This window comes from Trichechus manatus, unplaced genomic scaffold (assembly GCF_000243295.1).
Source record: "Trichechus manatus latirostris isolate Lorelei unplaced genomic scaffold, TriManLat1.0 scaffold00009, whole genome shotgun sequence".
NCBI classification, from domain to species: domain Eukaryota; kingdom Metazoa; phylum Chordata; class Mammalia; order Sirenia; family Trichechidae; genus Trichechus; species Trichechus manatus.
The window spans coordinates 21303185-21329382 of NW_004443945.1; the positions used below are offsets into that span (position 1 = coordinate 21303185).

At 39.6% G+C, this 26198-nt stretch overlaps 1 protein-coding gene and 1 non-coding gene across 3 annotated transcripts in view; both read right to left on the reverse strand.

Moving 5' to 3' along the window:
• Positions 1–26198, reverse strand: part of CPQ (carboxypeptidase Q) — a 537063-nt gene that overhangs the window by 287138 nt on the left and 223727 nt on the right. For both annotated transcript variants that reach the window (XM_023726056.1, XM_004370753.2), the window contains one exon: positions 22872–23079. In XM_023726056.1, the coding sequence (XP_023581824.1) occupies positions 22872–23079 (208 nt within the window). The remainder of the gene's footprint in view (positions 1–22871; positions 23080–26198) is intronic.
• Positions 253–359, reverse strand: LOC111819492 (U6 spliceosomal RNA). Its single transcript, XR_002823100.1, has one exon. It is a non-coding gene; the product is annotated as a U6 spliceosomal RNA (small nuclear RNA).

The window sequence follows — 26198 nt, forward strand, 5'->3', positions numbered from 1 at the left end:
TTTGTAATATTTCGATGCTTTGGATTTTGTTAAGGCTTGCTTTATGGCCTAATATGTGGTCTATTCTGGAGAATGTTCCATGTGCGTTGGAAAAGAAAGTATACTTGGATGCTGTTCGGTGGAGTGTTCGGTATATGTCTATGAGATCAAGTTGCTTGATTGTAGCACTTAGCCCTTCCGTGTCTTTGCTGAGCTTCTTTCTGGATGTTCTGTCCTTCACCAAAAGTGCTGTGTTGAAGTCTCCTACTACTAAAAAATATGGAATGCTTCACGAATTTGTGTGTCATCCTTGTGCAGCGGCCATGCTAAACTTCTCTACATCGTTCCAATTTTAGTATATGTGCTTCTGAAGCTAGCACTACACTAAAGTCTTTGATCTTCATCAGTAAGTGCTTCAAGTCCTCTCTGCGTTCAGAAAGCAAGGTTGTGTCATCTGCACATCACAAGTTGTTAATGAATCTTTCTTCAATTCTGATACCACGTCTTTCTTCATAGAGACCAGTTTCTCAGATTATTTGCTCAGCATATAGATCTAATAAGTAGGGGGAAAGTATACAAACCTGACGCACAACTTTCCTCATTTTAAATCATGGAGTATCCCCTTGTTCTATTTGAACTACTGCCTCTTGGTCTATGTACAGGCTCCTCATCAACACAATTAAGTGTTCTGAAATTCCCATTCTTGACAATGTTATCCATAATTTGTTATGATCCAGACAGTCAAATGCCTTTGTATAGTCAATGAAACACAGGTAAACATCTTTCTGGTATTCTCTGCTTTCAGCCATGATCTATCTAACATCAGCAATGATATCCCTCATTCCATGTCCTCTTCTGAATCCAGCTGGAATTTCTGGCAGTTCCCTGTCGATGTACTGCTGCAACCTTTTTGAATTATCTTCATCAAAACTTAACTTGGGTGTGATATTAATGATATTGGTTGATAATTTCTACATTTTTTTGGATCACTTTTCTTTGGAATGGGCGCAAATATGGATCTTTTCCAGTCTGTTGGCCAGGTAGTTCTCTTCCAAGTTCCTTGGCCTAGATGAGTGAGCACTTCCAGCTTTGCGTCCATTTGTTGAAACATCTTAACTGGTATTCCATCAAATCCTGAAGTCTTGTTTTTCACCAATGCCTTCAGTGCAGCTTGGATTTCTTCCTTCAATACCATCAGTTCTTGATCATATGCTACCTCCTGAAATGTTTTAATGTTGACCAGTTCTTTTTGGAAGAGTGACTCTGTGTATTCATTCCATCTTCTTTTGATGCTTCCTGAGGCCTTCAATATTTTACCCATAGAATCCTTCAATATTAAAAATTAAGGCTTGAATTTTTTCTTCAGTTGTTTCAGCTTGAGAAATGCTGAGCTTGTTCTTCCCTTTTAGTTTTCTAACTCCAAGTCTCTGCACATTTCATTTTAATATTTTATTTTGTCTTCTCGAGTCACCCTTTGAATTCTTCTGTTCAGCTCTTTTACTTCATGATTTTTTCTATTTGCTTCAGCTACTCTACATTCAAGAGCAAGTTTCAGAGTCTCTTCTGACATCCATTTTGGTATTTTCTTTCTTTCTTTCCTATCTTTTTAATGACCTTTTGCTTTCTTCATGTATGATGTCCTTGATGTTGTCTCACTACTTGTCTGGTCTTCAGTCATTATCGTTGAAGGAGTCAAATCTATTCTTGAGATGATCTCTAAATTCAGGTAGGATATACTCAAGGGCATACTTTGGCTCTAGTAGACTTGCTCTAATTTTCTTCAGCTCAACTTGTACTTGAATATGAGCAATTGATGGTCTGTTCTGCAGTCAGCCCCTGGCCATGTTTTGACCCATGATTTTGAGCTTTTCTATCATCTCTGTCCACAGATATAGTTGATTTGATTCCTACATCTGTGTATTCCATCCAGAGAGGTCCATGTGAATAGTCGTTGTTTATGTTGTTAAAAAAAGGCATGTCAATGAATAAGTCACTGGTCTTGCAAAATCCTATCATGTGATTTTTTGTGTCATTTCTGTCACCAAGTCCATATTTTCCAGCTACCGATCCTTCTTCTTTTCCAACTTTTGCATTCCCATTACCAGTAGTTATCAATGCTTCTTAATTGTATGTTTGATCAATTTCAGACCGCAGAAGTTGGTAAAAATCTTTAATTTCTTCATCTTAGCCATTAGTGTTTGGTGCATGAATTTGAATAATAATAGTGTTAACTAGTCTTCCTTGTAGGTGTATGGATATTATCCCATCACTGCCAGCACTGTACTTCCGGATAGATCTTGAAATGTTCTTGTGTTGACGAATGTGACACCATTCCTCTTCAATTTGTCATTCCTGGCATACTAGACCATATGATTGTCTGATTCAAAATGGCCAATATCAGTCCATTTCAGCTCACTAATGCCTAGGATATTGATCTTTATGCCTTCCATTTCATTTTTGATGACTTCCAATTTTCCGAGATTCATACTGTCATGGATTGAATTGTGTCCCCCAAAATATCTGTCAACTTGTCTAGGTCATGATTCTCAGTATTGTATGATTGTCTATCGTTTTATCATCTGATGTGATTTCCCTATGTGTTGCAAACTCTGTCACTATGATGTAATAAGATGGAATAGTGGCAGTTATATTGACGAGGTCTACAAGATTAGGTAGTGTCTTAAGCCAATCGCTTTTGAGATATAAAAGAGAGAAGCAAGCAGAGAGAAATGGGAACCTCATACCACCAAGAAAGCAGTGCTGGCAGCAGAGTGCATCCTTTGGACCTAATGTTCCTGCACTGAACTGCTCCCAGACTAAGGGAAGATTGATGCATCACAACTACCTGCCTCCAGAGCCGACACAGAGAAAGCCTTCTCCTGGAGCTGATGCCCTGAATTTGGACTTGTAGCCTACTAGACCGTGAGAGAATAAATTTCTCTTTGTTAAAGCCATCCACTTGTGGTATTTCTGTTATAGCCGCACTAGTTGACTAAGATACATACTTCGTACATTCCATGTTCTAATTATTAATGGATGTTTGCAGCTGTTTCTTATTTAAGTTGTGCCACATCAGCAAATGAAGGTCCTGAAAGCTTGACTCCATCCACGTTATGAAGGTCAACTCTACTTTGAGGAGGTAGCTCTTCCCCAGTCGTATTTTGAGTGCTGTCTTAGTGATCTAGTGCTGCTATAACAGAAATACCACAAGTGGATGGCCTTAACAAAGAGAAGTTTCTCACACAGTCTAGTAGGCTACAAGTCCAAATTCAGGGCATCAGCTCCAGGGGAAGGCTTTCTCTGTCAGCTCTGAAGGTGGGTCCACGCCATCAATCTTCCCTTGGTCTGGGAGCTTCTCTGTGCAGGAACCTCAGGTCTAAAAGATGCACTCTGCTCCCGTCACTGCTTTCTTGGTGGTATGAGGTTCCCATGTGTCTCTGCTCACTTCTCTCTTTTATATCTCAAAAGAGATTTGCTTAAGACACTGTCCAATCTTGTATACCTCATCAGTATAACTGCTGCTAATCTATCTTATTACATCATAGTGATAGAGTTTACAACACATAAGGAAACCACATCAGATTACTTACACAATCATAAATACTGGGAATCATGACCCAGCCAAGTTGACAGATATTTTGGGGGGACACAATTCAATCCATAACAAGTGCCTTCACACTTGGGGGGGGGGGCTTATCTTCCAGCTAGTATGTATGCTAAATTCAAAATTCTAATCTCCCAAACTATGAGAAAATAAATTTCTGTTCATCAAAGCCTCCCACTAGTGGTATTTTGTTACAGCAGTGCTAGGGAGTTAAGACAACATCATACCTTTTTCTGGCACACTTAGTGGGAGAATATGAATTAAACAGTCATTTGCAGCTTTATTTCTATGTGGAAATGCATTCCAAATTTCAAACAACCTACTTTTTGTACCACTGCTAGTGAATGGCCATTTGTTCAAACTTCAAGTAATATAACAAGAAGTTATATTTTAAGTAGGTATGTAGCTGCACCTATGGCTTCTAATACTCTCTGTAGGTTCCTATATTAAACATCAAAGAAAGATGCATGATCAAAACTCCTCCAGTTCATATCAGTGTTCCTCCAGCCAGAGGGATCTTTTCTTTTCCTGCCAAAGCCGTTTAATTTTACCTACAACCTTTCATCAGTTAGAGTATACAAAGTCTTTGTCCTAGACTTCCTTAACACTGATGCCTCCTGGACATCTCATTTATAATTCTCTATATTCTTATTACCAAATCCAGTATACACTATCTCACTTTTGTAGTTCTCACCACCATGTGTTCATTAAAAGAGGGAACTGGCCACTGGATGGCTGGCTCCTTTATAGACTAACTAGTTGCCATTGAGTTAATTCCGATTCATGGTGACCTCATGTGTGTCAGAGTAGAACTGTACTCCATAGGGTTTTCAATGGCTGATTTTTCCGTAAGTAGATTGCTAGGCCTTTTGCCTGGCTTTTCTTTCAAGGTGCCTCTGGTGGACTCAAATCCCCAACCTTTCAGTTAGCAGCCAAGCATGTTAACCATCTGCATGACTCATACATACATACACATTTACTAGTTTCGTTTTCCTGATAGAACCCTGACTGATAAAAACAAGACCCTCTAACCATTCAAAACAGCACAATTTTTTGAGATGCCTCTTCTTTTGTGGCTTCAACACTTTAAGCAAAAAACAAAACAAAATTCAACCACAGAGTCTAACTTACCTTTCATAGAGCTAGCACAGAAACAACTATGTAAATAAAAATCACTTGCAGTAACAGAGAGGATCTGTAATTTACAGCATCACTGTCCAAGCTCACACATTTTTTAACCTCATGAATAAAGAAGAGCACAGGGGTGAAGCTCATGGGCTTTAGAGACTAAATGACAAAGTTTCCATCCTGCCTGTATGTATACATACTAGCCCTATGGGCATAGACAAGTTGCCTAATCTCTTTAAACTTCCAGTTCCCCATCTGTAAAATGAGTACAATCAAAGTACTTGATTCATTGGGTTGATGGGGATTAAGTGAGAAATTGGACAATAAAGACCCTGACACGTGGCAAGTGCTCAAAAGCAGAACCAATGGTTGTTATTATTGTTTTGGTGCCTCACTTCTATTAGGAACTAATGAAAGTCCCTAACTCTTACTTATTACTAAAAAATAAATGGCTTTTCAAAATTATTTCATCTGCTATGCTGAACTCAGGTTCATATATTTGTCCTTTTGGATGTTAAAATGAGCTACTGGCATTCTGAAAGTACCATCTCCCTATTCATTTATGTCCTTAAATCACTATGCCTTATAATGAAAACCAATGAAAAAGTGCAAGACTGCCTTTGACTTCAATTTCTAGGTAGGATACAATGTAAAAGCATAGTGGAAAAAAAGCATTGATCTGGGAATCAGAAGGTAGGGATTCCATATCCTTCTCCATTGGGATGATCTAATATGGAAACCATAACTGAGGGTATTTTATAGACTTGAAAACCCATAACAGTCTTAAGTTTCTATTCCAGTTAAACCATTTTATTTTGATCATTAACTTCTCCCATTAACGAAGAAGAAAAGGCACAACTGTTCTTTTATTCATTAGTTCATCCATCTATCCATTCATTCATTTCTTCCTTATTTTGAAAAGTATTCTTGAGCATCTATTTTATACATAGCAATGAAGTACGTGACCTGTGACAAAAGAAAAGTATAAAAAAGACCTATTCTGAAGAGGGAGACACTGCGTCTAGCTGAGGTGGTTAGGAAAGGCTTCTTGAGGGAGGTGCCATTTGAGCCAACCCTTCAACAGTATCTCATATTCAATGGTGTTCAGTAAATATTTATTAAATAAATGAATGTCAGCAGTCCCTGGGTGGTATGAACATTAAGCACTTGACTACTAGCCAAAAGGTTGGTGGTTCAAATTCTCCCAAAGGTGCCTTGGAAGACAGGTGCTTCCAAAAGGTCACCGCCTTGAAAACTCTGTGCAGCAGTTCTACTCTGCACACATGTGGTTATCATGAGTTGGAACTGACTAAATGGCTACTAACAACAACAAATGAATGTCACTGAATCATTCAATCAAAGAATGAATAAATGAACAGAGTAGGCAAGATTTCGATAGCATATTGGTATGGGGAAGACACAAAGATGGAGACGTGACACCAAACACATGGAACAGAGAGTCATCTGGGGATCCCGGATCACAGGTCGCTTGTGGGAAAAAGTATGACTAGTATAATATCTTGTGGATACAAGGCTTTCAATGCCAGATTTAAGGAATTTGGGCTATTATCTTACAGGAGTGGAGAGCCCTTGACTTTTTAAAATACTGGACTGACAGGCATACATCTATATAGAGGCATATTGAAGGAATATTAGTTGGGTGGTGGTATGCAAGACAGATGGAGAGGGGAAATACTGGAACAGAGATGGTAAGATGGCAGCTCTACCACCCACACAATATCCTCTGGAGGATGAAGCCAAGACTGGGTCTAGCAAACTGATTCAAATTGATTCTTATGCCTTTGTATTCATACCCACTTCTTAGATGCTTATTATGAAAATACACATATGCTGGTTTATAGTATAAACTCAAAAGCCTTCTGATATAAACACTGAGAGAAAAAGAGAAGAAAGTGCTACTTAAAAATCTGGTCTGAATAAATTTGCAATGAAATATTGTAATTTGGCAAAGAGATGAGGCATGACTAAGGAAGAGCATGCATTAACTGCCCATAATTGCTGCTAAATATTCACGACATTAAATTAAGTTAGCTTAACCTTAAATTAATAGTCAAAAAAGTGCACAGAATAACAATGTTCTTTGTCCAGTCATTCATGCTTCATTTAACTAACAGCATGACGATGATGGCACATTCAGCACATGGCCACCTGGTCATCTTAGAACTTTCCAAAGGTAGTTCTTTAAGCAGGGAGAGAAACCATGTCAACCTCTTCCTAAGCTTCTCATTGATTATTACTTAAAATTACACCATTATCGCAATGCATAAATGGTCTAAAAGACAACTTCAAAATATCCTAGCTATAAATTTATTTAGATGTGACATCATTTTTACTGAAAGATTCATGTACAACTAAAACATTGAACAATAGGTTAATTACAAAATACTCATTTGTCAGAATAACTTAAAGATTGTATTTTAAGGGAACATTTTGCCTAATATTAAACAAAAATAGGATTTGACAGTATCTATAAAATATAACTGTATACAAATATTCACATAAGAGGAAATAGTGAAGGAAATGCAGCAAAATGTTAATAGCAATAGTCTTTGAGTTAATGTGTTTCCAAGTAAAAATTATTCTTTTCTCTATACTTTCAAATGAGCAGGTATTTTCTTAAAAACCCAGTTTAAACAACAAACATAATCTTTCTACCAGGAATGCCTACTAACTATAGAAAACAGAAGAGCTGAAACTAGGATGCAAAGAGATGTTTGCAATATGAATATAAAGGTCTGGTTTATGGGCCTATCACAATGGGTAACACACGGGTGGCACTCAATAAATAGTGAATCAATGAATGAGGTACAGCATAGAACAACAAGACAATGTGGGCAAGTTTCTTTTTAAAAAAATCTGTTGGTTAGCAAGATGCCAAGCAAAACACGTAACTGGTGATAAAACGTTAACTTCTACCTGATTGTTGTCACAGAACTGGTGGAGCAAAAGCCTGAGGAAAATCCAGGTGTTCTTTATTAGCTACTCCTTAGCCCTACATTTAAGCTAAAAGTTTTCAAAACATGGATCCAGACAATTTGGTGAAATAACAATTCAAGGAGGTAGCTATTCCAGATAGCCTAGACTTTTCTTTAACTAAAGATTTACACAGTACAATTTTTGAAGTAAATATTACAATGTTTTAATTGCTTCCCTATCTTCTTGAAAGATGAAACTTATTGAAGACTCAAAGTTACTCTTAGGAACATCAGTTATTACATTAAGATATAATATAGTGTGAATGTAATTAATGTCACTGAATTGCACACTTAAAATAGTTAAAACAACAATTTTATGTATATTTGTGTATAGGAAGGCATATGCACGTAAATGCACATGCATGTATAGGCGTATCTGTAGGCATATACACGTTTGTGTGTGCTGCATATATATCTACATATACAACAAAGCACACAGGGGGTACAGTTACAAAGGCATCCTAGACATATTCACACAACTCACAGAATTGGTTTACTTGGTTAAAAGGCTCAGGACCTTAGTCTCGGGAGACATCTTAGTCAACTGGCATAACATAGTTCATAAAGATAAATGTTCTGCATCCTAGTTTGGTGAGCAGTGTCTGGGATCTTAAAAGTTTGCGAGCAACCATTTAAGATACAACTATTGGTCTTGTATGAAGTGAACGAGAAAGAAGAAAACCAAAGACTCAAAGAAGAAAGTAGTCCACAGGCGTAATACCCCACACAAACCATGGCCTCTTCTAACCTGAGCCCAGAAGAAGTAGATGGTGCCCAGCTACTACTACCAACCTTTCTGACCAGGGACATAATAGAAGATCCTGGACAGAATGGGATAAAAATGTAGAACAAAACTCAAATTCCTAAAATAGGCCAGACCTACTGGACTAAGAGAAACTAGAGGAACCCCTGAGACTAAGCTCTAAGACACCCTTTGAACTTGGAACTGAAGCTATTTCTGGAGGTTACTGTCTTAGTTATCTAGTACTGCTATAACAGAAATACCACAAGTGGATGTCTTTAGCAAAGAGAAATTTATTCTCTCACAGTTTAGGAGACTAGAAGTCTGAATTCAGGGTGCCAGCTCCAGAGGAAGTCTTTCTCTCTTTTGTTGGCTCTGGCAGGAGGTCCTTGTGATCAATCTTCCCCGGTCAAGGAGCTTCTCAGTGCAGAGATCCCAGGTCCAAAGGACACACTATTCTCCTGGTTCATGTTTCTTGATGGTATGAGGTCCCGCTGTCTCTCTGCTCTCTACTTTCTTTTGTATCTCAAAAGAGATTAACTCAAAACACAACCTAATCTTGTAGACTGAGTCCTGCCTCATTAACATAATTGCCACTAATCCCACCTCATTAACATCATAGAGGTAGGATCTACAACACATAGGAAAATCACATCAGATCAAAATAGTGGACAATCACACAGTACTGGGAGTCATGGCCTAGCCAAGCTGACACACATTTTGGGGGGACACAATTCAATCCATAACAGTCACCTTTCAGCCAAATAGTAGATTGGCGTATAAAATAAACAATATCACCTGTGAGTAATGTGCTTTCTTAAACAATCAACTAGATGAGGCCGAACAGTCAACATTTACCCAAAAGCAAAGATGAGAAGAATAGGAGGGGAAGGGAAGCTAGATCAATGGAAACAGAACAAATAGAATGGAAATAATGAGAATGCTGACACAATGTGAAAATTGTAACCAATGTCACAAAACAATATGTATAAAAATTTTTAAATGGGAACCTAATTTGCTGTGTAAACTTTTACCTAAAACACAATAAAATATTATTTTTAAAAAAACTTAGTGGCTTAAAACAATAAATATTTATTACCTCACACAGTTTTTGTGGGCCAAGAATTTGGGAGTGGCTTAGCTGGTTGGTTCTGCTCCAGGTCTCTTATAAGGTTGCAGTCAAGATATTGGCCAGGGTGTCCCTAAGTGGTGCAAACAATTAAGCGCTTGGCTACTAGCCCAAAGGTTGGCGGTTCGAACCCACCCAGAGGCTCCTCAGAAAACAGGCCTATCTGCTTCCGAAAGGTCACAATCTTGAAAACGCTATGAGGTGCAGTTCTCTGCATACATGGGGTTGCCATGAGTCACAATCAACTTGACAGCAACCAACAGTAACTAACAACAATAGGAAGACTTGATTGGAGCTGTTGGATCCACTTGAAGGGTGGTTTACTCACATGCCTGGCTAATTTGTGCCAGTTGTTAGCTGAACAACTTGGTTCCTCGTGTTGCAGACCTCTCCATAGGGCTGCTTGAGTGTCCTCACAACATGGCAGCTGGCTTCCACCAGAGTGAGTGATCCAAGAGAAAGAGCAAAGGAAGCCACATTGCTTTTTATATCATCATCATACATGTCATACCCCATCACTTCTAACACATTCTGTTCACTCAGATGGTCATTAAGTACAACCCACACTTAGGAAAATGGAATCAAGCTCCATCTCTTAAAAGAAGATCAAAGAACCTATGCACATATTTTAAAACCATCAAAATTGTTCTTCTTGCACTAAATTGCAATTATTTATTTAAATGCTTTCATTTTTTAGGTTGTGTTTTGGGACATGCTTAAAGCCCTTATTTTATGCTATATAAAACTGCAGGGCTCTACCTGTGACCATACCAAGTTATAGGGGAATCAAACTTTGAATCTTATCTCCCACTTATCAGCTGTGTATCTGAATTTAATCAAATTATTTAACCACTATGAATCTCAACTTCCACATCTTTAAAGGGGGAATCAATAATAAGGCCTGTTGTGTGGATTAAGTGGGATTATATAGGAAGTACAAGGCAAACTGTAAAGTCCTACACACATACATTAGGGCTGAGCCAGCCAGGATGTGGTAGTCCAAGCCCTGCGTTAGCGCTAGTTCAGTCTGAGTTCCAGAATTTACTGCATACTTTACTTATACCTACAAAGCAAGAGTCCCTTTATCTTCCCTTCTCTCTGCCTCAGAATATTCCCAAGTTTGTAACACAGAGTCCTGCACATAATAGGTGTTCAGCAAGCATTTGTTGTTGTTGATTATGATGCTGACAGTGGTCCTGGGTTTTTTGTTCTGTTTCATTTAGGGTAAAACAGAGGAAACTCTTTATGTAGTTACATTTCACAATACAGAATAGAAAGGGACTGGAAGTATAGGATAATGAATTGTTAAGGGTAAAGGTCTGGGAAAGGACCAACTTTAGTTTAAATCCCAGCTCCGCAACTCAGAAGCTTTGGGAAATTTTAATCTAAGTCTTGGTTTCTTCATCTGTAACATGGGGATGTCCCTGGGTGGTGCAAATGGCTAATGCTGCTAACCAAAACTTTGGAGGTTGAAGTACACCCAGAGGCATCTCAGAAGAAAGGCCTGGTGATCTGCTTTCAAAAAATCAGCCATAGAAAGTCCTATGGATCACAATTCTACTCTGACACACATGGGGTCGCCATGAGTTGGCATCAACTCTACTGCAAATGGTCTAACATGGAATTAAGTGCATTGCTTATTTGACAAGATCATAGTGAAGACTAAAGGAGATCATGCATTAGAAGTACTAGAATCCTGCCTGTCACACAGTAAGTACTCCATAAATATATATTATTATTCATCTTATGATTATGATTTTTATTAAAGGGATCCATCATTAATAAAGGCAAGGTGATCAAACTTATGAACGATCACAAGCCTCACTGTGACTCACTAAGATGATTTATTGAGTCCAGGAAAGAGTAATCTCCAAGGTTTGCCTTGCCTACCTGGGTGGCTATCTATCTAAAACAGCCTGTCTAGCTTGAGCTGTTTCCATTTGCTGTATTTACGAGCCCAGAGGCATGCACAGCTATGAGCACATTTTAGAAATTTGAAAAATAAACAACGAAATGCCTCATGCTTGCCACACATGTATTTTTCCTTCTATGATTTAGGTTGGCTGGTTCTAAGCCATAAAAAGTTTATAATAAGAAAAAGAAAAAAATTAAATTTGCCAGCTTAAAACTCTTAACTGTACTCCTAAAAACCTTCCAACTCAAGGTTAAGATGTGAACAAATGTTCCAATGAATATGTTCATGAAAGATTTAATAATTACTTTGCTTATGAAAGTTTAAACAGCTGCTTAAGTTAGTAAAAAGGCTCCCACCCAGGCAGAATTACTTGCTGTACCCATTAAGAAGGTTTTACAAATCGTCAGACTACATACGCAGATGAAAGTCAAAGCTGCATTTGCTCAGCAGCCTCTAACTATTCAATTATGTATGGAATGAGTTTGTCCACCAGCTCAATCAGGTTTTGTTTATTTCTCCAATAAGGGTCTTGACAGCATCAACTTTAATGCAGTTTCCAAAGGGACTGCAGAGTGTTTTAATAAGTTATTTGTAAAAACATATATACATGAAATAGGCCATGCCTTTTCTTTAGGTTATTTTACAGCATAACTCTATGAAAAGAGAGTTCATAATCAAATGGATTTGGAAATTATGGGAAGTCACATCCCATTCCTTAAAAAAAAAAAAAAAGAGTAACACTACTCTTTGGGTTTTCATATATACTACTCCCTCTCCTTAGAATATTCTCCTCCCTAACCCCATCCCTTTAACCCTGAGCATGGTTAACTCCTATTCATGCTGTAGGAATAAGTTGAATCTCTACAGAAAGATTTCCTTGGCCCCCTTGACCAGGATGGATGACCCTGAGACGAGCCCCCCACTGTATCACGTAGCTGCCATATTATGGCACTTACCACCTTCTATTACTGTTCCTTGTTTAATTGCTGATCTCTACCACTCTACCCTATGTGCTGTGAGGGCAATTTGATTCACCTAGCATATAGCAGGAACTGCAGAATGAATGAATTCTCCTCTGCATCCAAATTGCTCTTTTCCCTCTTTTTCTCCCCTATACCTAATGTCTAACGACTCCTGCCAATTTTATTTCATAAAATTTCCTGATTCCTTCCCCTCTTTTCCACTATTTCAACTGCCTCATTGCCATTGAAATTCCATCAATTCTGACTCGTAGTCGTGACTCATAGCAACCCTACAGGACAGAGTAGAACTGCCCCATAGGGTCTTCAAGGAGTAGGTGGTGGATTCAAACTGCCAACATTTTGGTTAGCAGCCGAACTCTTAACTACTGTGCCACCAGGTCCTCAACTGCCTCAGTCAAGTCTTCATTATCTCCTGTCAAAATCTGTCTCCTCGAATATATATAGTATCTGTCTTAGGCTGGGTTCTCTAGAGAAGCAAAACCAGTGAAGCGTATATTTATACACATAGAGAGAGAGAGAAAGAGAGAGATTTACATCAAGGAAATGGCTCACACAGTTGTAGAGGCTGGAAAATCCCAAGTTTGTGGGTCAGGCGTCAGGCTGGAGGCTTCTCCTGACTCATGCAGCTGCAAGGGCTGACGAAACTCAAGATCAGCAGGTCGGACAGCGGGCTGCTGATTCATGGGCTGCAGAGGCTGATGAACCCAAGATTGGCAGGTAAGTAGGCAGACTGCTGGCTCAAGTCCCAAGAACTGGAGGTCAGATGATGACGAGCCAAATGCACGATCCAGAGCAGATCAAAATCCAGAGAGCTTTGCCAGAAAGTCCATATATATGGGATGCAGGCCACACCCCCAAGGAAACTCCCTTTCAACTGATTGGCTACTCATAGCAGATCTCATCATGGAGGGGATTACATCATTACATAACTGCCAAACCACATCATAACTGCCAAACCACTGAGAATCATGGCCCATCCAAGTTGACACACAACTTTAATCATCACAGTATCCAGTAACTAAACCAGTTGCCGCTGAGTCAATTCTGACTCAAGGTAGCCCTATATGTTACAGAGTAGAACTGTTTCATAGGGTTTTCTTGGCTGTAATCTTTACAGAAGCAGATCACCAGGCATTCCTTCCATAGCACCACTGGGTGGGTTCAAACCACCAATCTTTAGTTCAGTAGTCAAGTGCAAACTGTTTGCCCTACCCAGGGACCATATATAGTATACTCAAACCAAACCTAGTATCACCGAGTCAATTCTGACTCATAGCAACCCTATAGGACAGAGTAGAACTGCCCCACAGGGTTTGCAAAGTGCGACTGGTGGATTAGAACTGCTGACCTTTTGGTTAGCAGCTGAGCTCTTAATCACTGTGCCACAAGGGCTCCATATATAATTAAAAAAAAAAAAAAAAAAAAAAAAACCAAACCTGTTGCCGTTGAGTTAATTCTGACTTATAGTAACCCTGTAGGACACAGTAAAACTGCCCCATAGAGTTTCCAAGGAGCAGCTGGTGAATTTGAACTGTTGACCTTTTGGTTAGCAGCTGAGCTCTTAACCACTGTGCCATCAGGGCTCCATATATAGTATAAAGTGATATAAAATGCAAATCTACTATTTACAGTCCTTCAGTTTCTCCTGCAGTCTAAAAGGCAAAGCCCCAGTCCTTCACATGGCATGCTAGGCCTTCTGTGGTCTATCCCTTCTAATGAACTCTTCTATTTCTCCACTCTGCATGGAAAGCTAATATATAGTGAGGCTCAGAGAGGTAAAATACCCTACGGACAAAATGTAAGAGACAGGATTTGAATCCTACAGTCTGTGTTTCTAACCAACCTGCTATACTGCCCACTCACCCAATGCTATTGCTATAACCCTAGTGCCCGGCACATACCAGATACTCAATAAATGTGTGCTGAATTAATTAACAAATAGTTGGGAAAAAATGATTTAAAAAAACCTAAAACATAACCTACTCAATGGATCTTACGCCTCTATCCTACTGTTTCTCAAAATGTGTTTCATGTTAAGATACTCTATGAAAAATGTGTTCCACAACCAAAAATCTGGAGAGTACTACAAAGTCCCTCATAAAGATTCCCAGTTCACAGGAGCATATTAAAGGCTTTAGAAGTGCCACAAAAAAGGAACTTCTTTAACTTTTTGAATAGATGAGTTCCTAACTGTATTTGAACATAGAATTTTTTTTAAACATCTACCAACAGCCCTCCCCTATGAAATAATGCTCTGCTCCAACACTAACTTTATAAAGGGCTCCCACTATGACTTGTTACCATCTAACAGTACAGAGGGTATACCACCAATCTGATGATAAATTTCATCTCCAAGTATTTTTAAAATAATGGAATTTTAGGCTGAAAATTACCTATAGCTTTTCCAAAGTCCCTCATTCTACAGATGAAATATTAATTGACCCAAAGTCCCTCAGCATATTTGTGGCACAAACAAAGCCAGAACCAAGGCCTCATGACACCACCCAGTCCGCTTTCCATGACTCCACACTAGTAGTTCTCAACCTGGGGTGATTTTTGCACCCCAGGGGAGATTTGGCAATGACTGGTGACAATGTTGATGGTCTTGACTAGGGGAGGGGACGCTACTGGCACCTAGTAGGTAGAAGCCAGGGATGCTATTAGGCATCCTACAATGCAGAGGACAGCCCCCACAACAAAAAATTATTTGGCCCAAACTGTCAATAGTGCTGATGTTAAGAAACCCTGCTCCACAGGAAGGAAAAGAAAAAGTAAATTGTCCTTTCCCAATCAATGTAACAACTATGGTTTTCATTTCTATGTGCCCCAATTGCCTATGTAGTGCTACATTATATTTGAAATGATACTGGTATACGCAACTCAAGTTGCCCTTTGAATCCATGAAAATAACTGCGTTAGGAAAAGGGTATGTACAAAAAAGCAATTCCCCTCATCAAGGCTTTATCAAAATGGGTTTGTGCATTATTAACCAAAAAAAAAACAATCAAAACACTTTCCCACACAATCCCCTCAGAAGAATTCTTGAATACATTAACATTTTTTTAAATACTGCATTTACTAAATGAAACTTCATAATAAGGCCTAGGAAATCACTGGTGATCAAAAGAAATGAAATCAGCCCCCAGAGTTGACATTAGAGAATTTACAATCAGTGAGAGAGTCTCTCCCACATGTGCAATAAATCCCTAGTTTAAGGTCAATTTGCTTCTGGTCAGGTCAATTTGAGCACAACCCTCTCTCTGTTTTGGCTTGTTTTTCAATGTGTAAAACCATGGAAGCACCATAAACTAAGCATAGGAAAGGACTACTTGGGCTAACATCCAGGCAGCGTCTGCCCTGCACTAGGCACTACACAGAGGATGCCCACGAGGCCATTCTTGCTTTCCACTCTGGCTTGTCTCCTCTTGTCATAGATGCCCATCAGCCCTGACTACATAATGGGGATGTACCCATAAAGCAGCGCTCTCTCTGTCAGTATCTCCCCACTAGTTTCCTATTGGGTTAATGTACTATGGTTATGTAAGATGTTATTATAGGGTGAAGCTGGGTGAAGGGTACACCCAACTCTCTTGACTATCTTTGCAACTTCTTTTTTTTTTTTTAGGTTTGTTATTGTTATTTTTTTAATTGTACTTTAAGTGAAAGTTTACAATTCAAGTCAGTCTCTCATACAAAAATTTATACATACATCGTTATGTGCCCCTAATTGCTCTCCCTGTACCGTGACAGCACACACCTTTTCCACCCCAGATTTCCCGTGGCCATTCAATCAGCTCCTTACCCTCTCTGCGTTCTCATCTCACCTCCAGACAGGAGCTGCCCATTTAGTCTCATGTATCTACTTGAGTTAAGAAGCACGTTCTTCATGAGTATCATCTTATGTCCATAGTCCAGTCTAATCTTTGTCTGAAGTGTTGGCCTCGGGAATGGTTTTAGTTCTGGGTTGACAGTCCGGGGGCCATGCTTTCTGGAGTTCCTCCAGTCTCAGTCAGACCATTAAGTCTGGTCTTTTTACTAGAATTTCAGTTCTGCACACCACTTTTCTACTGTTCTGCCAGGGACTCTCTGTTGTATTCCTTGTCAGGGTGGTCATTGGTGGTAACTGGGCACCATTTAGTTCTTCTGGTCTCAGGCTGATGCAGTCTCTAGTATATGTGGCCCTTTCTGTCTCTTGGGCTAATACTTTCCTTGTGTCTTTGGTGTTCTTCATGCTCCTTTACTCCAGGTGGGTTAGGACCAATTGATGCATCTTAGATGGCCGCTCACTAGATTTTAAGACCCCAGACGCCACTCACCAAAGTAGGATGCAGAACATTTTCTTAATAAACTTTGTTATGCCAATTGACCTAGATGTCCCCTGAAAGCATGGTCCCCAGACCCCTGCCCCTGCTACTCTGTCCCTCAAAGTGTTCGGTTGTATTCAGAAAAATTCCTAGCTTTGGTTTAGTCCAGTTCTTTGCAACTTCTTGAGAGCCTAAAATTATCTCAAAATTAGAAGTTTTTTTGGTTTTGTTTTTTTTTTGTTGTTGTTGTTTTGTTTTGTTTTTCTTTGTAAATGATGTGATTGGTACTAGATCTATTTTGGCTGTGTCTGTGGTTCTCTGCTAAAAGAGAAACATCTGATTACCTTATGATGGGGTAAGGGGGTATAAACAGGGGACAGGGGAACAAGTCAACAGGGCATCATAATGAGTTATTAACACCACAAGTGATATATTCCTGAGATCCTCTTCCAAAGTGACCAGGAGCTAAAAAGGAATGAGACCAAGAAAGACTTGATGGAAGGAGGATGAGAAGAACAAGATCAAGCACAGGTTGGTCTCCCAGGTAATACCCCCTTGTGAATGCTCTGGGGAAACTCTGAGACAACAAGGGATAGTATATATGAAAGCTGTTTGTGCCTAGGAAAGAGATCTCAGAAGAAAAAGCATGATATAAAGACACAATGTCTCCTATGCAGTGACTTGGTATGGATGGCATTACTTGTATCCTGCATTGGAATCAACCTGTATCACTCAGATTTAGGTACTATTCAGCTAACGTGTGCCCAGACATAATGGAATCTCTTTTGGGTAAAAAGAAATGAGAGTTAGGAAATCTGGAGTAATGTCCCAGATGTGTTCCTGTCAAGTATTTGCTGTGTTCCCTTGGATAAGTCACCCCTGCATTCAGTTTCCTCATATGAGAGCCAGGGGATTGGTTTGTTGTTGTTGTGAGGTGCTGTCTAGTTGGTTCCAACTCATAACGACACTAGGTACAACAGAATGAAACACTGCCCGGTCCTGCATCATCCTTACAGTTGGTATTTCATCTCTAAAATTCTTACCTCTCTATCTCTAAGGAGCCCTGGTGGTGCAGTGGTTAAGCAGTGGTTCAATCCCACTAGCTGCTCCTTGGGACAAAATGTGGCAGTCTGCTTCAGTAAAGATTTACAGCCTTGGAAACCCTATGGGGCAGTTATACTCTGTCCTACAGGGTCACTATGAGTCGGAATCAACTCCACAGCAATGAGTTTGGTTTTTATTTTGGGTATCTCTGTCTATGAGTATGTTAAGTATTAGGATAACCTCTACTGAATTAATAAAAAAAGCTATTCATGGCTAGCAACAAGTCTCCTACGAATTTTAAAATACAAATTAGCTTCTTAATGAACTAGAAATAACATTCCTATCTTAGTGCCAGGGGGTATCTACTCGGAAGTCAAAGAGCTCTCGTTCTCACTCTCTCAGACTCATTCTCAACAATGGATGCGCCTCATATATAACTTGGTTTCCCAGGGATAAAGCTGTCTGAGAGAAAGGACTACAGCCTAATGTCAGAGCTTCCCAAGTTCTGCTTTTTCCCCAATGACATACACTTCCCTGATGTGTTCAAGGTCTGCCGAATTCTACACAATATGCTCAAATCAGGGAGAAGCACGGTTTCTGATGTGGTCACAGTGGAGGGAGGAGTCTTGGCGTGAAGGAGCCAAAACATGACACCGTGGGTTATTTAGGGAGAAGGTAGGATTTATGTCTACAATATAGAGCCTGAGTGGCATAAGCAGTTAGCAACTGACTGTTAACCTAAAGGTTGGTGGTTTGAACCCACTCAGCAGCTCCGTGAAAGAAAAGACCAGGTGATCTGCTTCTGTAAAGATTATAGCCAAGAAAACCCTATGGAGTAGTTCTACTCTGTAACACACGGGGTAGCCATGAATTGGAATCTACTCGACAGCAATGGGTTTGGTGATTTGTTTGTGTTACCCTCTCTGCCATTTTCACATATTTTGAAACTCAATAAAGTATTTGTGTATTGGCATTTTTTTTTAATGTTTGTTGTTAATTTGGCCCAGTCTTATGACTAGATGATGAAATTGGGTTTTGTTTTTGTTTTATTATTATTGTAAAGATATAGGTAGCACCACATTTGCCAATTAAACATTTTTCACGTATACAATTCAGTGAGAGCAATTACATTTTATCATGTTGTGCAACCATCACCTATGTCCTTTACCAAATTTTCTATGAAATGGGATTTTGAGATGTATTAATGCTGCATCAATCACATGTACACTTTTAGAGAGCTGAAAGTCACCACATCTTGATCTAGAGTTCCTGGGCCAAAATAGAAGGATGCTTTACTTGCTAACTTCTTTGCTTTTATCAAGTTGCTGTAGCAGCTTCCATAATGAGATAGTAAGCAATTGTGCCGACTATTATTGGTAAAGACTGTCTATTAGCCACAGCCTGAGTGTTAGCCCACCTTCCTCCTCTCTGCCTACCTTCATGTCTCCCCAGCATATCCAACCTACAGACAGAATAATGGCAATTTCAACATACTCCCTTCTTTTTTAGAAATAATTTCTATTGCAACTAATTTGTTCAACCTTATTTGTAGCACTAATCTTTAATGGAACAAGTTACGAAGGATGTGTCAGAGATAAAGAAGTCAATCTAAACCATTGAAACCAAATTTATGTCACTGTTAGCACTACTGATAAATAATAATAAAGTTGAATGACTTTAGGAAAAGTTTGCCAGAGTTTAGGAGAACCGAACCCCAACACTGGCCTACAAAAGAACAGTTCTCAGTTGGCATCGAATCTCCATATACATTTCCTTTCCCCCTTTCCTCATTTCCACTTCCTCTTCATTTATGAACAACACCATACAGTTTCCTCTGAACTATAACTGCCTGCCATCCAAGCCTCCCAAACTGTCCTCCTTCTCTGTCTCTTTTCCTGTGTTCTGCTAACCTCTGATCACTCACCCCAGCATTTATCTTTATCATAACCTTTATCTTATAGGGCATGGGGGAGGGCAGCCTGAAAGCAGAAGAACACCATGTCAAGATCAGTATTTTAAAGGATAACTTTCAGCTGCATTACAAAAATCAGAAGTAGGAGAGAGACCAGAAGGAAAATAAAAATCAGGAGGGAAATAGCAAGGGCCTGTATCTGGGCAGCAACAGCAGGAAAGGCAAGGTGGGTAGATTTTTAAAAGGTATGCTAAAGGCAGACTGAACAGGACATGCTGCCTAGCTATAGGACAGTAATAAAGAGGGGAAATGAAAGATAAACTTGAAGTTTTCCAACTGTGCTGATAGCTGGATATGGTTCACTTAACAGAGACAAACGAAGGTGAAGATCATATAGAAAGGAATTGATGTATTCAGTCTGGACATTTTGAAATTCAGCTGCATTCAGGGAAGATATCCAATATGCCAATAGACAATCAATATTCTAAATTAGCAGAAAAAATGCTGGGTTTAAGGAGGATCAAAATAAGAAAATTCCTCAACTAGCCCTGGTGGTGCAGTGGTTAATAGATTTGCTCCTGACCACAAGATCAGCAGCTCGAATCTACCAGCCACTCCTTGGAAAGCCCATGGGGCTGTTCTACTCTGTCCTACAGGGTCGACTATGAGTCGGAATCAACTTGATGGCAATAAAACAAAAAACCAAACCCGCTGTCGTCAAGTCAATTCTGACTCATAGCAACCCTACAGGACAGAGTAGAACTAACTGTCCCATAGGGTTTCCAAGAGTAGCTGGTGGATTCAAACAGCCGACCTTTTGGTTAGCAGCCAAGCTCTTAACAACTGTACCACCAGGACTCCCGATGGCAATAGGTTTGGTTTGTTTTTTGTTTGTTTGTTTAATCTAATCCTTTATTATCTCTCTTCATTTTACTGAAAACAAGATACCTATTAAGTAGCTATTGCATGCAAAGTCCTGGGATAGGCACGAGGGAAAACATATAAACCAACCAACAGAGAAATAACAGAAACAGAGTGCCTGCTCTCAGGGCACTTGCAAGCTCTGGTAGGAGATAACACCCTAACAATGGCACAAAGTGCTGTGGGTTTGGATGAGGGAAGGGTTACCAGAAGAGGCTTCATGGGAGAGGTAGCATTTATCAGGAACAGGATGGACTGCACTACCTCAAGTTCACAACTAACTTAACACCCGGAAGGAGACTACATGTTGGCTGCTTCGCTTCACAGTCTGGGCATGCCCTGTGCTTCTAGGCCAATTATAAGGCAGATTCTCCCTAAAGACCCAGCTACATGAATTTTATTTTGCTGCACTCATTGATATTCCTTCTGTAGAAGTTATGTTGTGACTTCTTTGTGTGACTTTTGTTAATCTTCTAACTTTCACATTTTGGTACCAAAAAAAAAAAAAATTGCTGTTGATTTCAACTCATAGCAACCTTATAGGACAGAGTAGAACTGCCACATAGAGTTTCCAAGTAGAGGCTGGTGGATTCAAACTGCCGATCTTTTTTTCTTTTTTGGTTAACAGCTGTAGCTCTTAACCACTGTGCCACCAGGGCTCGTACATCTTGGTAGTAGGGTATTTATGACCAACTCTTGGAGCACTATACAAGTCTATGCTAGAAGTGAAAGATTTAATCCTGGGTCCTGAGACCTCTCTGGAATTATTCATCTATCCATAGGGACAAGGTGCCACCCCTACAGAATACAGACAGCCAAACATCTTGACAGAGACCAGGGTGCTTAAAATTCAAGCTGCCCCAGCAATTCCACATCTAGGTATTTACCATGAGGAACAAAAACATATGTCCACAGAAAGACTTGTGCAAAAATGTTCACAGAAGCGTTATTTGTTAATAGTCAAAAACTGGAAACCACTCAAATGTCTATCATCTGCTGAGTGGATAAACAAATTGTGGTATATCCGTGTTGTTTTGTGTGCTGTGGAGTGGATCTCAACTCACAGCTATCTAATGGCCTGTGGTCCTACTGAGATCTTGCTTTTCCATTTCCTGTGGCCACAACCGCAGGGTTGATGTATGCCAGGGAGAAAAGGCTCCTGAACTTAAAAGAATGTTTATGGCAGCACAGCCCTCAAGTCTAGAAGAGGTCCTGATTCAAGATATATACAGGAGGTTTTGTTTTGGAGAGAGAAAGTCCATTGCTATTTACTTTTTTCTTAGTCCCACTGATATTCTCAAACAAAATACAAGTTCTAAATAATATTACTTTTAAGTTCTATTTTCAGAATTTCAAAACTACTAATAAAAGAGACTTGTACAGAAACTTTATATAAGAGGTGTGTTTCCTGCACGCTTGATGTCAGATGAAGTAAATTTACACTCAGTAGTGTCTGTGATGTGCCAAACACTGTACTAGACCATTGGACGTGCAATAATTCTATTAGTTACATATAATTATCCTTCTCTTTGCAGAGATGGTCACTAAGACTCAGAGTGTAATTAATTGCCCAAGTTGCTTAACATTAAACTAGCAAAGCACAGAGTTTACATCTACCTCTAGGTCTATCTAATTTTCAAGCTTGGCTAAGCAAGAAAAAAAGTTAGTTCTCTGGAAACTGCACATAAATTGTGGTTTAAAGCTTGGTTTAATAATCACAAAGTCCTAAGTTCAAATCTCTTTTCTCAGCCACTTACTAGCTGTGTGGGCTTTGTGCAAGAAATTATCCCTCTCAGTTAATTTCCTCATCTACAAATTGAGGATGATCAATCCTACTTCACTGAGCTGTGAGGATTAAATGCGATAATTTACACAATAAGCACAACAACTATTAGCTACTAGTATTATCTCAAATGCGAAGCTGTTCCACATGGAATAAGCACAGTGTAGATATACGAATACAGCTTTCAACTATTCAGAGGTTGGATTTCCACACAATAGATCCTATTCCGCCCTTCAATTAGTCCTGCCCTTCTCAAGTCAATTTAGTAAAAGTTTCGATGGGAAAAATTATCTGTCAAGCTTCTGCCTGTAATGAATCTATGAGGACCCGCTCTGCAGGCTCATGTTCACTCTTTCGCAAACTTGCTCTGTAAACTTGAAACTTGACCAGAACAGCCTCTTCCCAGACAACCCACCGTCCCCTTCACCCACCTGCTCTGGGTACTTGCTCCCAATGATCTCTGCCACCGTGTTGAAGGAATCAGCATCTGGGTAGCTCTTTGCCCCCATCTTCAGCTGAATGACAATTCTGGCTCCATGAGAAGCCATTCCTGACATCATTTCTGCATCTTCCACTGTAATGCAGGCCGTTGGGATCTTGGGCACGCCATCCTGGTATTCCTGAATGCCTGTGTGAGGACTTGAGAACAGAAGCCAACAGGTTACCTTGACAGTTGAAATACAGCAAAAGTATCTTTAAAAATCCCCTGTATTGACACTTGACCTTCAGTGATCTTCATTTGCATATGATGGGTAAGGTAGGGGGGCAGTATTGACTTAGTTGATTTTAATGTGAATGTAATTTTTTCTTTTGGTAAAAATAATTCAGAAACTTCAATTTAATACAGCACCTAACAACAACAACATCATTAAAAACATCACATGGGTTTATTTTGATAATTTAGATAATCCTTTACAGTTGCAAAATGCCTCAGACTCTAAAGGACATTGGGAGTGCCCTCATAACCAAAAGGTAAACACATCTTTATGAGGAGACGAAGGGAGCTCTGGAGTCCACCAAGCCTGCAGATTTCAAGGCCTACATGTTAAGGGGAAAACTAACCCAGACAGACCTGCTGTAGGGTCGCTGACCTGTACTGTGCTCACTCTCTTCCCACCCAAACACAAAGGTCTGAATACCAAGCCCCACGTCAGTAGCAGAACACAGGAAACCTGTAAAACGCTGTTTGAAGAAAAGTGCAGCATAAACTCAGGGCAATGTATTTACTGTCTCAAGAAAAAGAAAACTATTACAATTTTCATACTAAAAGAGAAACATCACCCTGTACAGTCAAATTTTTCTTGTTATTTTCCAGATGCTTGTTGTTGTTGTTGCTAGCTGCTGTCGAGTTGGTTCCAACTCATAGCAACCATATCTACAATAGAACAAAACATTGCCAAGTCCTGCGCCATCCTCACGCTTGCTATATCACAGCTCGTTGTTGCAGCCACTGTGTCAATCCATCTCATAAAGGGCCTTCCTCTTTTTCACCGACCCTCAACTTTACCAAGCATGACGTCCTTCTCCAGGCACTGGTTTCTCGTTGTCATAAATTGAATTGTGTCCCCCAAAAATATCTGTCCACTTGGCTGGGTCATGACTCCCAGTATTGTATGGTTGTATACCATTTTGTAATCTGATGTGATTTCCCTATGTGTTGTAAACTCTATCACTATGATGTAATAAGATGAATTCACAACAAATAAACCCATGTGATGTTTTCAATGATGTTGTTGTTGTTAGGTGCCGTATTAAATTGAAGTTTCCAAGTTATTTTTACCAAAAGTTTTTACCTTATACTGATGAGGTCTACAAGATTAGATAGTGTCTTAAGCTAATCTCTTTTGAGATATAAAAGACAGAAGTGAGCAGAGACACACGGGAACTTCACATCACCAAGAAAGTAGTGCTGGGAGCAGAGCGCGTCCTCTGGACCTGAGGTTCCTGCGCAGAGATGTTCCCAGACCAAGGGAAGACTGATGCATTACGAGGACCTTCCTCCAAAGCCAACAGAGAGAAAACCTTCTCCTGGAGCTGATGCCCTGAACTTGGACTTGTAGCCTACTGGACTGTGAGAGAATAAACTTCTCTTTGTTAAAGCCATCCACTTGTGGTATTTGTTATAGCAGCACTAGATGACTAAGACACTCCTGATAACATGTCCAAGTATGTAAGATGAAGTCTTGCCATCCTTGCTTCTAAGAAGCATTCTGGCTGTAGTTCTTCCAAGGCACATTTGTTCATTCTTCTGGTAGTCAGTGGTATACTCAATATTCTTCACCAACACCGTGAGTCAAAGGCATCAATTCTTCTTCAGTCTTCCTTATTCATTGTCCAGGTTTCACATGCATATGAGGCAATTGAAAATACAATGGCCTGGGTCAGGCACACCTTAGTCCTCAAAGTGATATCTTTGCTTTTTAACCGTTTTAGGAAGTCTTTTGCAGCAAATTTTCCTAACGTAATGCGTCTTTTGATTTCTCGACTGCTGCTTCCATGGGCGTTGGTTATGCATCCAGGTAAAATGAAATCTTTGACAGTTTCAGTATTCTCTCCCTTTATCATGACGTTGCCTATTGGCCCAGTTGTGAGGATTTTTGTTTTCTTCATATTAAGGTGTAATCCAAACTGAAGGCTGTAGTCTCTGATGTTTATCAGTACGTGCTTCAAGACCTCTTCACTTTCAGCAAGCAAGGTTGTGTCATCTGCATATCGCAGGTTGTTAATGAATCTTTCTCCAATCCTAATGCTGCTGTCTTCTTCATATAGTCCAGCTTCTCAGATCATTTGCTCAGCATAAAGGCTGAAGAAGTATAGTGAAAGGATACAACCCTGACGCACACACCTGGTTTTAAACCATGCAGTATCTCGTTCTGTTCGAACAACTGCCTCTTCGTCTACGGACAGATTCTTTATGAACCCAGTTAAGGGTTGTGGGATCCCCCGTCTTTCCTAATGTTATCCATAATTTGTTATGATCCACAGAGTTGAAAGCTTTTGCATAGTCAATAAAACATAAGATAACATCTTTCTGGTATTCTCTGCTTTCAGCCATGATCTATCTGACATCAGCAATGATATCCCTCATTCCATGTCCTCTTCTGAATCCAGCTTGAATTTCTGGCAGTTCCCTGTCGATGTACTGCTGTAACCGCTTTTGAATGATCTTCAGCAAAGCTTAACTTGCGTGTGATATTACTGATATTGTTCTATAATTTCCACATTCCATTGGATCACCTTTTTTCGAAATGGGCAAAAATATGGATCTCTTCCAGTCAGCTGGCCAGAAAGCTGTCTCCAAATTTCTTGGCATAGATGAGAGGGCACTTCCAGTATTGCTTCGTTTGTTGAAACATCTCTATTGCGATTGCATCAATTCCTGGAGCCTTGTTTTTCACCAGTACCTTCATTGCAGCTTGGACTTCTTTCTTCAGTCTCATCAGTTCTTGATCATATGGTACCTCCTGAAATGACAAAGGCCGACCAATTCTTTTTGGTACAGTGACTCTGTGTATTCCTTCCATCTTCTTTTTTTTATTTTTTAATACTTTATTGTAATTTGGGTGAAGGCTTACGGAACAAATAGTTTCTCATGAAACAGTAGTACACATGTTGTTTTATGACATTGGTTAACAACCCCACAATATATTAACCCTCTAACTTCTCAACCTTTTTTTTTTTTGGTGAAAATACACATAGCCAAAGACACACATGCACAGTTCAGTGACATTGACTATGCTCTTCCAATTGTGCTGTTA